Here is a 13,862-nt window from a genome sequence, read left to right on the forward strand (position 1 = left end):
ATATTAACAACTGACTTTAAGAGCAGAAAGGGCAACCCATGCAGGTGACTTGTCCAATGCTACATGACTAGTGAGCAACAATTTGGGACTATTTCACTTGGTCACTTTTCAGACCAGGCCTATGGCCATTAAACAGCCAAAACAGGAAGCAAAAGAAGATAACGTAGAACTTACTAGGGAATAGATACACAAAGACAATAAAATAGAAATATCCAAACAAATTAAAATAAAAACACAAATTTTATTTTAGACTGATAAAACTTTGGTTCAGGGAACACAGACAAAAATCCTCTGCTGTCATTTCAGCATGTACCGTTTGGGCTACGAGGAAAAGCATTTCATCTTTCTCTGTATAACAGAGGCAGTTAATATTTTATCCTAATTCTCATTAAAATGTGTACGTTCAATAAATGTCGGCTATTAAACTGTTGGTGAGAAAGTCTATTTCTGGAAACCTTTTCATTATTTCCTTAATAAGACTATTTATGGTTTTTTTAAGGAAACAGGACAAAACGTAACCACTTAGCAGGTTAAAAGGGTAGCTGGAGTTGCCTTACTTTCAAAGAGCTACCTCAAAATAACTAGGGTTCATTTATCTAATATTTTAAGACTTCTATTAATATTGAAACACAATTTGTAGTTAAAGAGAAAAATTTAAATCACCTAAGAAAATAATTCAGGGCCTTTATAGTTTTACATTAATATGCCCTTTAATATCCAGATGTTACTTACCTAATAAAATGTACAATTAGCTGTGAATTGACATGAACAAGTATTTACTGAGCACCGATTACGCCGAAAGCTCCGTACTTTCTATGGGGTTTATATCAGAGCAATTCGAGACTCCCCACTACCTCACTTAGTTTAAGCTCATTTTGCCCTGAGTTTATCTGGTAGCACTTTATTTTAGCGGACAAGGAGGGAAGTGGGGAAAGGAAAGGAATTATAAAAATACAAGGTAGACGTGCACAAGAACCTTCGTTCTATTATTATTTAGTAAAGTGAGAACTGGAAACAGCTTAACGTCCAGGGTAAGTTAGTTTCACTCACTCGACGGAATGTATGCAGCCGTTAATGTATTTCTGCATTTTCCCATATTTCCAGTGAACAGACAGTACTTTCGCAATTCGGAGTACAAACGAAAAAGGGCGAGAGAAGGTCGCATTTTGCCTGCCGGAGCTAGGGGCGCGCTTGCCGGTTCCAACGAGTTTTCGGTGTCGGAAAACTTGTCTTTGCTCACATTCTCGGATTCCCGCGGCCGCAGAAGCCGGAGGCGGGACGTGAAGCGCAATGAGCAAGGTAGGCTGTGTCACTGCCGCCACGGGCTCATTCGCAACGCCAGTCGAGGAGCGCCACGGGCGGCTGAACCCCTCGGCCCGACCCACGCGCCGAGGGCTAGGATAATGCGCCTGCGCGGCCGTCACGTGGTGAGGGCTCCGCGCAAAGCGGGTTAAAAGTCACGACCGCGGAGAGCCCGCGAGCGTCCTGCTGGTCGGTGCGGCGCTTTCCGCGTCCTTTAAGACGAGTTTGACCGAGGCCGCTCCGCAGTTCCCGCCCCTCGGCCCAGCTCAGCTCCATGAACCTAGCGGAGCCGCCTAGTACCCTTTCTCGCCGACCGCACAGGCGCGCGAAACCGCGTCTTTCAACTGACAATGAAGCCGTAGCCGCGCAGCTCGGCCACTCCGGGCGAATCGGCGCGAGGCCGGGATGGGGCGGGGGAGGGGGAGACGGTTGGGTCAAGCTCCGCCCCAGCTCGCGCCCCTATTGGTGGGCGCAGCGGTTCTGGGCCCGCCCCCTAACGGACCTGTCGCTTTGTGACAGGCGGAGGGGCCAGTTCCTGTCAGGCCGGGGGCGGAGTCAGAGGATGCTTGAGCTCCGCCCGGACTCCAGGGGGCTCCTCCCCCTGCTCCTCTCGGCTGGGCGGGCGGCGGGCTAGAGAGGGAATGTCATTGCTTCTCAGAGCCGTGGTGCCGCCTCCGTCTGCTGCTTCTTCTCTGGCGCCCTCGTCCCGTCGGCTTTCGCCGCCGCCGCCGCAGCTGCACTGGGGATACGGATGGCTAGTGGGGCGCCGGGGCCATCTGGGTTGAGAGAGCGGCGATCGCGGCCGCTGCTGAGGCGGAGACTCCCCGCCGCCGCTTCCTCCACCCCCAGCCCGCCGGCCTCGCGGCGCTGAGGGCGGGAGCGCGCAGAGCTCTTCCCTCCTCCTCCTTTTTCTTCCTCCTCCTCCTCCTCCTCCGGGTCCCCGCCCAGCACCCCTCGCACCAGGCGGCGGCGGCGGAGGAGGAGAGCTAGACCCGCCGCCGGGGCACAACATGGCGGAGCCCTCGGCCCCGGAGAGCAAGCACAAGTCGTCCCTCAACTCGTCCCCGTGGAGTGGCCTCATGGCCCTGGGAAACAGCCGGCACGGCCACCACGGGCCCGGGGCCCAGTGCGCGCACAAGGCGGCGGGCGGCGCGGCGCCGCCGAAGCCGGCCCCGGCGGGGCTGTCCGGGGGGCTGTCGCAGCCGGCTGGGTGGCAGTCGCTTCTCTCCTTCACCATCCTCTTCCTGGCCTGGCTTGCCGGCTTCAGCTCGCGCCTCTTCGCCGTCATCCGCTTCGAAAGCATCATCCACGAGTTCGACCCGTGGTAAGTGCCTCGCCGCCCCTCCCCCGCCCGTGGCCCGCGGGGAACCGGGACCCGCTCCTCTGCCCGCCGCAGCTCTCCTCGACTTGGCCCCGCGCCGCCGCGGAGCCCCGCTCGCGTCCTGGCTGAGGCCGGCGCGGATCCCGGAGCTCCGGGCGCGCCCCCTGCCCGTGGGCGAAGTTTGCCCCGTGCAGCCTGAGGCGGGGCGTCGGGGTCCGGGAGCGAAACCTTGACTCTCGGCCGGGCTAGTGTGAAGACTGCCAGGAGTGTGGGTGCAGCCGCCAGGAGTGTGGGTGCAGCCGCCGGGAGTGTGGGTGCAGTCCCTCGCAGCCCGCTTTGGTCGCTGAGTCCGGACCCGCCACGCCAGGAGCCGGCAGGTAGTTCCTCCGCGGACTGTCGGCCGATTCCCCGCCCTCCTCGCCCGCTGCTTTCGCGTTCTTTCATTTTTGCGGGCGCGTTTTTGCTAGTTCAGACGGAGTCGGCCAGGGGGGCTGCCCTGTTGTCGCTGGAGGTGGGTCCAGATGTGCCGGAACCCCGGCTGCTCACCCTTGCAGTTTTACGCTTTTACTGTTTCTTTTTATGCTCTCATGATACGAGAAGGGAAAAGGAGAGTCAGTGGGGTGTTGGAGGGAAGGAAATAATACCCCTGAAAGTGATCTGAAAGCTAGCTACTCTTATTTATTTATCATTAGGTATTTTAAAGAGTGGCTTTTTTTCAGAGCTCTTAAGTGCACTCAGCACCTTACTGTTTCACTATCGTCTTGGGTTGCTTTTTAGAACAAGATCCTTACCCTGTTAGCCACTGTCACCCTTAGTGTGTTATGCACAGTACCTGAAAGCATTGCATTAGTTCCTTTATTGGTCTGCAGGAAGGTTTGTGGATAAGAGCAAACAGTACCACGGTGATGGGAGTCCTAGATTGTAATACCGAAGTTGCACATGGTGTAAGGGACAGACCTGAATGTTTTAGGAAATTACCCCACTCTTAACAACACTAGCTAACTTAGACACTACATTGGTCTGTGAATTATCTAGATGGGAAGATTGCTTTAACTTTTTTTCGCAACTTGCCCAACCCGAGTTAGGATTTTTCCCCCTGAGTTAGGATTTTCCCCTCTGAGAGTATGCCTTTTAAACTAGTGTTATCTTATTGACCTGTCAACCTTGAGTTAATCTTACTTCCTCACAGTTAGACCTAACTAAATTTCAGGATATTTGTTTTATCATTTGAGAATGAAAGAGAGAGAGTCTTTTTTGAGAGTTACTAACTATATAGATAATAAGTGTTCGGGGGGAGGGGGGCAGTAACTTACCTGTATAGTAATATACCAGATTTAAGTTCTGCATTATGGAGAGAAAAATTGGTACTGCAACATCTATTGAACACCAGAGGGGCCCACTCATGGACAGTTCAATTTAGATCAGTTAATTACTGTGACAGTCTTCCATGAAATGTTTTCATTCCATTTTAGAAGTTTTGATTTTGTTTTCTAACACTAGTTTTTTAAAAAAATAACCTTTTTGTTAACGTGCAATCACAGAAGAAAATATGTTAGTGTAGACTATTTATGAGCCTAAGAATACCTGTGAAGGCTTATTGACACAATATTATTAGGTGGTCTTGTTTTGAAACACTTAAGCAAGTTAGATAAAAATGAAATTGGAACCAGAAAATGAAAACTAGTATTTACTGGACAATATGAAAAGAGAAAGTTCTCTTTTCAGATTAAAATAGCAGAAATGCATGGTTGACCAAACATTTCAGGTAACAAAATTGTGAATATTTCCATAGTAACATTTTTACAAATGGAAGGCTAACTACTGTTTAATAGTAACTCTGGGGCTGAAATTAAAGATTGCAGAAAAATTCACTACTGAATGATGAGATTTTGGTCATTTTTCCTTAAGATTAGAAATCTGCATCAAGTCAGCCAAAGATCCCCACTAAAATTGAGTAATGCAATAATGAAAAGGCTCAACAGATAAAGTGGCTAATTTTTTTATTTTTTATTTTTATTATTATTATTTTTTAGTGTAGCTAAGTATTAAAAGTTTCCTTTTCCAGCTTCAGTAGTGTGGTTGGAGGGCATAATTCTTTTTCATGCACATGAAAATATGTTTTGGTCGGGCGCGGTGGCTCACGCCTGTAATCCCAGCATTTCGGGAAGCCGAGGCAGGTGGATCACCTGAGGTCAGGAGTTCGAGACCAGCCTGGCCAACATGGTGAAACCCCCTCTCTACTAAAAATACAAAAATTAGCCGGGAGTGGTGTCGGGCGCCTGTAATCCAGCTACTTGGGAGGCTGAGGCAGGAGAATCTCTCGAACCCGGGAGGCGGAGGTTGCAGTGAGCCGAGATCGCGCCACTGCACTCCAGCCTGGGCAACAAAGAGCGAAACTCCGACTCAAAAAAGAAAATATGTTTTGCTTCATTTTTTATATATATGAAAACGCATTTCTGACACATTATCATTTAGCTAAATTTGTACCATTTGAAAGTATACATCTCTGTTTTAAAGAGCTACTTAATTTAGGTATTCTGCATGTAGTTTTAATGTTGACATTTCTTAATTAAATGTTTATATTCATAATGTTAGATAATCTTGCTTAGTAGTAAGGAGATTTGTATAATAATGGACTGTCCCTGTGCCTTACCGTGAATGGAGATTTGTCAGTATGAATCTAATATAATGTCTAATTCAGGTGACTTAATGAGAGAATCAGGTTTCAGACAAAAAAAAAATACCTTGTTCTTGTTTTTTTTTTTCATGTCTTTTGAAGATCTCACGCAGTTAGGCATCTCATTCATTCTTATCTGATTCTTACAGTCATTCTTTTTGAAAAGGTTAAAAGGAGGGGGATGTGTAGATTGCCTGCCATTATTACTTTGGGCTTTTAAAGCTTTTTGGGGCTTTTAAATCTAGTTTTCTTCTATAGCTACTAATAGTCGCAACACTTTAACCGGTCTGTAGCTGAACACTCTAGTGTTTCTAGTTTGGGAGTTGCTCAGATCACCGTCATATCATATAGCAATGGCACAGACCTTTAATAATATTTAAATGTTACTCTCAGGCTGTGCTTCCACAAACCGATTTATTCTGGCCTGCTCATACCTTCCCTGACCTCTTTTTCCATATCTCTATCAATGGTTTCATTTCTGCAAGTCGTTTTAGTGAAGAGTTTACTTTCTCTGTGAGCTATTTCTTTAAATTTTACAGTAGTTCTTAAATTGTGTAAAAGACTCAAGTTAGCTGCTGAAAGTGACTTCTTGTCACAGAGTTATACTTGTTTTTTAAATTTGTCACCCAAGTTATTTTATTTATCTTACCAGTTGTCATAAGGGGTGGTGTGTGATTTATTTATTGAAGTACACTGCACTTTTTTAGCATTTAGCAACATTTTTGGTAACAATTTGACTTCACTTTAGTAATTCCTCCCTTAACAGCTGAGTTGAACAGATAGGAGGAAACAGTTTGAAAATATATTGTCTGTACTTGCCAAACGTTTGGTTAATCAACCACTTTAACAGCACTTAACTATACCTTTTTATCTGGAGCAAAATGCGTTTTCTACCTATTTTTATTGTAAGTGATAATACTTTTACTTTATATTAGCCAGATACCTTTTCCATATCCATTATCTTGTTCAATTGTGGTAGCCTTTCCCATAGAAGCAATGAAGTTCCCTATGTGAGAGCTCTTTTTTCCCTGCCTTAGCAGGTTATAAAGGGGGTTCTCCCTAGAGAGAATTCTCTGAGCCTTAGGTTTTGGCTGTAGTTAGCAAAAATGCAGCAGATGCCTTTTTGCTGGGCAGAAAGTTGCAATTTAGAGTTGGAACTTAGAATGCAATTTTTCCAAAGAAACTATGGTATAAATTGGTTAATTAGTACAGATGTGTTTTCAAAGGAATGATAAACCTTTGGAACATAAGCTGTTAGAAGTTGGGGACTACTTCCTGTACTTTGAGGTCTCCATGTTTTCCTTCACTTTGCAGATGACAAAAAGAGGCTGTTGACCTCAGTTCTGAAGAAGACAAATTGGTAGCCAAACCAGTTTTAGAACACAAACGTCCCCAAATCTTAAAAAGTCACTTTGTGGGATCATTAGCATCAGCAGTCCAGCTGCACTTCAGACCAGGTATCACTGTTACTGATTACTGATTTCATTGACAATTAAATTGTATGAATTTATGATAAGATTGGTGCTACTCCCATTTCGGTTGAGTGTGATGGCTTCCATAAGTAGTAATCATAGATTTCATGATGTATAGGCCCTAGGGTAGTTAGGGTTTGTCATGAATGCCCTTGGGACTTTTCCTTCCCCCTTTATGGTTTTCATATCGTAAAGGTTAACTTGGGTAGGACTGCATGCCCCTTACTGCCATGAGTAGTTTGCATAAAGACAACATTGGTTATAAACATTAGAAACTCAATATAAGGATTTACATCATAATCTCTGACCCAGTTAATGAATATGGGCTAACTTAACTAGCCCTTCTGTACCTAATCAATTTTTATACTCTCTATAAGTTTTGAGTGTTTGAGAAAATGTTAACATTTATCTTTATTGTTATATCTTAGTATTCGTCTGTGCACACGTGCTCTCCGAAATGAAGGATGGAAAGGTTAATATTATTCTCAAGTGACCAAATCATGTTTTTCCCCTCAATTTGTTTACTTTTAAAACTTAATGATCTTAGGGAGTGAAAATACTGCAGTTAACTTGAAGTATAAAGACCCCACAATTCAACAGACCTATTGCTAAACTATTATAAAAATTTTCAAATGCACAAGAAAGTTGAATTTTATAGTGAACACTCATATACTCTAACCACCTAGATTCTACAATTAATATTTTGCTTTAGCATATCTTCCTATCCATTACTACTTTTAAATCCTGCTTGTAGACAGACATTGTTACTATGATATGAAGAATGCCATCTTTGTTCCCCAACGCCATGATAAACAGGATTTATTTCTACATAGTGTTTGTTTTCTATATTATTTGAACATATGTATATACGTGCTGTTTCAGTATCCTCAGAGTGAAGTTAGGATCAGATTCCATCATTCCAGGTTTTGGTTAGCAACTTACCTGAGTGCATTGTAAATCAGTGCATTAGCCCCACATCTGTTAAATGACTTGAGTTTGCTGAATCTGGTGTCTCAGAAGAAACTCTAAAGTGATTAGATGGATATTGATGTTGATGTTGGTTTTATTAGGTGTAATTTATGTGAAACTCCTAAATTCCTTGAATTATTAGAAGGCTTTTATAGGTCAGCCTGTTGTCTCTGCCATCTTTCATCCAGAGGTAATGGTTTAGCTTTAGTGTGATTGCATAAGTGACTTCTGTAAATCCCTGCAATAAATAGGAAAAAAGAAAAACATTTCCAAATAGTATAGGACCCACTGATATACTATATGGGCCAAATTAATACTATTGAAAGGGGAAAACCTGTAAATGGTTAACCTGCTACTCTGTCTTCAACCGTCTATCTACCTGATTCTGGTGGATGCTTTTTGTATTTAAACCAGTAACTCTTCTGAGAAGGCTTCTGTTGTCCTCTTCTTACCTACTTCTGACCATGAGTAATTTCTGGGAATTTAGAAATTGATAGAAAGTGGTAATACTGTAGGGTTTTTTGTTTGTTTTTAAAGTGGAATATATTAGGAGGTGAGGATTAGCGTTGGGGGAGATAGGATCAGTTGCCCAGAGGCTCCCATATTTAGGTAAATGTATGTTAATCTGCATTTGTAGGCTTGCCAGGAAATCTAACCATTATTTAGAATTTTGTGTCTTTGGAAAAATACTTCCATAGTTTCAGATGAAAAACATCTAAACATGTTTTGGAATATAATGTGTACATAAATTAGTGAATGCCTCTTTATGTTGTTCAAGGTTGTACTATTTGTAGACAAACAAATCTCTAAAAAATTGTGACTGTTGGCACTAATTGACCACTCTCAACTGTGTCTATTTCTTTTCTTTCTGTGGAATTTAATGTTGCAAGATAACTTTAATATATGTTCTAAATGATAGTAGTTGCTTAGTTTTTACAGTGTTTTACAATCCAGTGACATCTTAGAATTGAGGAGATGAGGTAACATCTTTTATTTCCATAGACAAAAGATAATTCAATTCAGTATTTCCCACAAGAATTGAAGGATACAGATCTGCCTGATTCCAAAGTCTGTTCCTCTTACCACACCCTCTGCCTCCAGGGCCAGCTTAAATAAAAGTGTCCTCTGTTTAATTTATGTTTTTTATTCAGGTGCCCCAACTTAAGTCTTAAAATACTGGTCTATCAGAATACCTCTTCACAATCCGGGCTGTAGCTAACTAAGCTTACTAGTTGGATAATAGCTGATTACTTTGATTGTTTTGATGGAGCCAAGAGATGAGTTGATGGTTAAGACTTTTAACCTTCAATTACTATGGGATTTTCAGAAACTCTGAAGAGAGTAGCTGAATGAGAGGAAAAGATGATCAAATCCAACTGAATATTGTTCTTATTTAGATTTATTTTGTCTATAAAAAGTTCATGATAATGAGATTGGAAGTCTTAAGCCATGCCAGTTAAGGGAATTGGGAGATGGAGAGCTGAACTTTCAGAGTAGACTCAGAATTCTATAACCCACAGGATTTTTAGTGTATGTGTTGGCCCCCTGTTTCTATTTTCTAAGAAGCTAAGTACCAGAAGGATAATACTTTTTCTAAGGTGATACAATTATAGCTTGGCTAGATTCTTTTCCATTTTCTTTGCACCTGTGTTTGCTGTAGAAGGGAATATTTTGAGAAGTCGTTTGAAATTGTTACTTCAGAAGATGAGGGGAAGTTACTTTCTACCACTTAGTTTAAATTTACAGTATCGTAAATGTTGACAATTCAGGCTTAGATATGGAAACAAATAGAGCTTTTGTGTGAAGCTTGACTCATTTGGAATTGATTATTTAAAAAATTGTGTGTACTGGTTGTCTGTAATCTCCATAAATTAGCAGTATAAGTTTTAAAACTTTATTCTTTTTTACCTTGTTTGCTCATTCCTATTAAAAAGGAAATGTTAGTGCATAAAGACATTTAAAGGAATTTTGTTTATATTAGTAAAGTGTTAAAGTATTAATGATTAGTTGATAACCAAGTTGATAATATTTTCTTTTGGGGTTTTCTTTTTTCGTTTCATGCCTTACAGATTTATTAGCTGTTCTCAAGTAAAGACTTTTCTCCCCAGTATGGTATTCTTTTCTTTGGTGATATCTAGCTATCCCTCCAACCTATAAAATCCTTCAAATGCATTGTTTTAAACTTTAAATATTGGTGCTTTGTTTCACTTTCTGTCCCCTGCCTCCCCGCCCCACAATAGATAGATGATGTTGTAGCGTATAAGATATACATATATATGCAAATACTAATGTTGAAGGTAAAATTTTATGTTGTTGCCCACACTGTTAAAAAAATTAAAATGTAGTGTGATTTTTTCAAAATTCGAGTATATCCACAGCTTAAATTATTGTTTGTTGCTGACCAAATTTATCTTAAGGAGAACACAGGCCATAAGGAGTTGGAGAAAAGGATCATAACTGGAAACTCACTTGTGACCACCATGCCTACCACACGTTTATTATTTGATGCCTATTCTTAAAATACCAGTAACACCTGTAGACTATACCCAGTTTAAGAAGGTTTATTATTAAAGTAAATTATTATACATCTTATTTATGTAACCCACATCAGAAATGGAGTACAGAACTATGGGAGGCAGCACTCTTGTACAGTTATATTCTTTGAAAATAAGTCTTAAATGTTTCTATAAACAAGAGCAAAGAAATGAGTTCTGCAAAGGATTTCATTAGAGGAGAAAAGATAATTCAGTTTCAGTTTTTAAAACAATTTTCTTTTATGATGAAGTATGACACGTCCTGAAAAATATAAATCTAAAGTATAGTGAACACCCATGTGACTATTACCCAGATCAAGATCATTGCCACTACCTTAGACGACCTGGTGTGTTTCTCAATCCCTTCCACCCCCTGACTTTATAGTAATGACATCCTTCCTTTTTCTCATAGGTGGTAAACTCTGTGTGCATTGCTAAACAATACAATTTAGTTTTGCCTATTTTTAAACTTCAGATAAATGGAATTGTGGCTTTTGTGTCTTTTTTTTTCTTTTTTTTTTTTTTTTTGGCTGAGCATTTTCTTTAAGATTCATCCTTGTTGGTCAAAGGATTGTTGACAATATGTACGTAAGTAATAAAGTTCAGCAATAATTTTTTTGTTTGTTTGTTTGTTTGTTTGTTTTAGATGGAGTTTCTCTCTGTTGCCCGGGCTGGATTGCAGTGGCGCGATCTCAGCTCACTGCAAGCTCCACCTCTTGGGTTCATGTCATTCTCCTGCCTCAGCCTTCCGAGTAGCTGGGACTACAGGCGCCCGCGACCATGCCCGGATAATTTTTTGTGTTTTTAGTAGAGACGGGGTTTCACCGTGTTAGCCAGGATGGTCTCGAACTCCTGACCTCGTGATGCACCCTCCTCGGCCTCCCAAAGTGCTGGGATTACAGGCGTGAGCCACCATGCCCGGCATTTCAGCAATAATTTGGCTAACCAGGTGTCTTATTCACCTGACGGGGTTGCCTGTTCTTTTATAGCAGGAGGTGCCTCTAGGAAAGAGAAGGGGAAGGTATTCTTTTCACTTGAGATTTAAAAAAATTATCTCAAGGCTGAACCCTTGAGGTGGAGTCATCCTTGACTAGAGTAACTTTGACAACTTTGTTTTAAGGTACTAATTGTCCAGAGATTTAATTTTTCTTCAGAAACCAAGAATACAAGAAAGTGGGTGGGAGAGAAGAGAGAGACATCATTGTCTTTAAGGAGACAAATGATAATCAGATAAATGCAAAATGACTGGTTTTTAAACTATGGCTTTTTGTCAACTATTATTTTAAAGTATTGTATATTAAAATTGGCATAAAGAAGGCATTGGTTGCTTGATACTTCTTGAAAGCAGGAAAGAGAATACTGGAAGTGGAGGTCTGAGCTGAGGAATTTAGGAAAACCCTGGGCATGGACTGTTTGCTGTATTGATATGTTTGTAGAGATTGTCAATCCTGGTTTTTAGGTATTTTGTTGTTTATTTGTGTAGATGTAGCAATTTTGCATATATTGCATTTCTGTCATAGTTAATTCTTTGTTGAAGAAAAATTTAAATCTAGGACTGTCTTTTTTCAAACTCTTGTTTAGTCAGCCAGTATTTCTACAGAATTCAAACTTAATATTTAAACCAAGTGTCTTAGGGTGGGTATACATACTGTATCCCATCTTCACAAAATCCCATGTGTACCTGCCAGAGAATAATATAAATGGCTCAAATTAGGCTCTATTTGGATGATGGTCCAACTGAGTGATTTAAGCTATTTTTAACGCCTCTAGTGTATTTCTTGTAGAATTCCTCAAATGGAGATTCTTTTCTGAGATATATTGACTGTTAAGAAAAATTCCAGGCTGGCTGGGTGTGGTGGCTCACGCCTGTAACCCCAGCACTTTGGGTTACACGAGGGTGGATCATGAGGTCAGGAGTTCAAGACTAGCCTGGCCAACATGGTGAAACCCTGTCTCTACTAAAACTACAAAAATTAGCTGGGCATGGTGGTAGGCACCAGCTGCTCGAGAGGCTGGGGCAGGAGAATTGTCTGAGCCCGGGTGGCAGAGGTTGCAGTGAGCCGAGATTGCGCCACTGCACTCCAGACTGGGCAACAGAGTGAGACTCCATCTCAAAAAAAAAAGAGAAATAAATTCCAGGCCTACTTCTCTCAGAAATCACAATTGATCATCTGTGTCTTACGTGAGAGGTCTAGGTACAGGTTTTATTAATAAAAAACAAACTAAATTTTACTTAGGACTGTTTATTTGGCTAACTAGGCCAGAGCCATTTTGAAGGTTTTAACACCTGTGTATGTAAAAACACTCAAGGAGACTTAAGTTATTTGTTCTTTGCCAAAGTTGGTAAGGTAATGTTATGATGATTTAAATTTTGGTGCTCATTTTTCCTCTAATGAATATAATAATAACTTATTACTATTATTGTAGGGAGACAAAAGATTCTTTAAGGCAAGAACATTTTTCTAATCTTTCTAGAATATCCTACACAGTATTAGGAACATAGTGAGTGCGCAGTGAATATTAAGACAGATCCTTTATCTTTAATGGTAACCACATTTTATGTTTTGGTCATAATAGTAATAGTACAGTAAGTCTCTGTTGTGCAATACTTCGAAATTTTGGATTTGACTGTGATGTCAGTAAGATCACATGTGCAGTGAACATCATAATCCCAGTTTCAATACACATGTCATATTATTCTTTATAGAAGAAGGGAAGAGTTGATGATGAAGAAAGGAGATAATGCTTATGGAAGAAATGGTATATGTGAGCATCATGACAGCCATCAACAATTGGGAGATGAATGGCTGGATGGATAACTTAGGAAGAACTTTGAGGAAGATTTTAGTTTCTTGAGTATTTCTTCCAAGTACAAGTAACTCTTAGAGAGGTCTGTCTTCAGTGTTAACTCACTAGTTAGGGAACATTGAATAAGAGAAGACAGACTAGTTAATATACAAAAACCATATGAGTTATGAAAGTTTTATTATTTTTCAAATGAGAAATGAAAAAAGACAGATGTCAGCAATAGAAGTAAAATTCACAAGATGCCATTTTAATTGAACTTGAGAAATATATTCTGATGTGAAGGAATAGTAAGAATTGAAATTATCATTGCATACATAGGCATTAGTTAGAATATACTAAATTCATGCAAATGATGAATTTGGGTGGGGTTGGATTAATGATTCATTTGGTTTCATGGCTCTTGATTTAACTTTATGATTATAGTTAATTAATATGCAAATTAAGCAACACTTTAGGAAACCATCACAGCTCTGACTGATCTCATTTAAACTTTCCCATAAGAGGTTAAAGGATACTAAATAAAAATACTCATTAGGGATCAAATAAATTGCTTGTCTTCATTAAAGTGTCTTTGCAATGGAAATAGCTTTGTTTTTGTCTAATTACTGGAGAAGATCATTGAATATTGTAGATATTGTGGGTTAAATAAACCAGATAAAGTCTTTATTTTCTTTTATTATGCATTGAATCCTGACAAAATGGTCAGCTCTTTAGTTATAGAATCATTCCATGTAATAATGGCAGTATTCCTGTGAATCCTAAAACAGTATGCTGTAATG

At 40.6% G+C, this 13,862-nt stretch overlaps 1 protein-coding gene across 2 annotated transcripts in view; it reads left to right on the top strand.

Moving 5' to 3' along the window:
- Positions 1–230: 230 nt before the first annotated feature.
- The window catches only part of STT3B (STT3 oligosaccharyltransferase complex catalytic subunit B), a 106,349-nt gene continuing 92,717 nt past the window's right edge, over positions 231–13,862 (top strand). For both annotated transcript variants that reach the window (XM_001166939.7, XM_024355355.3), the window contains exon 1: positions 231–2,626. In XM_001166939.7, the coding sequence (XP_001166939.1) occupies positions 2,313–2,626 (314 nt within the window). In that variant the 5' untranslated portion in view covers positions 231–2,312. The remainder of the gene's footprint in view (positions 2,627–13,862) is intronic.

This window comes from Pan troglodytes, chromosome 2, assembly GCF_028858775.2.
Source record: "Pan troglodytes isolate AG18354 chromosome 2, NHGRI_mPanTro3-v2.0_pri, whole genome shotgun sequence".
Classification (NCBI taxonomy): domain Eukaryota; kingdom Metazoa; phylum Chordata; class Mammalia; order Primates; family Hominidae; genus Pan; species Pan troglodytes.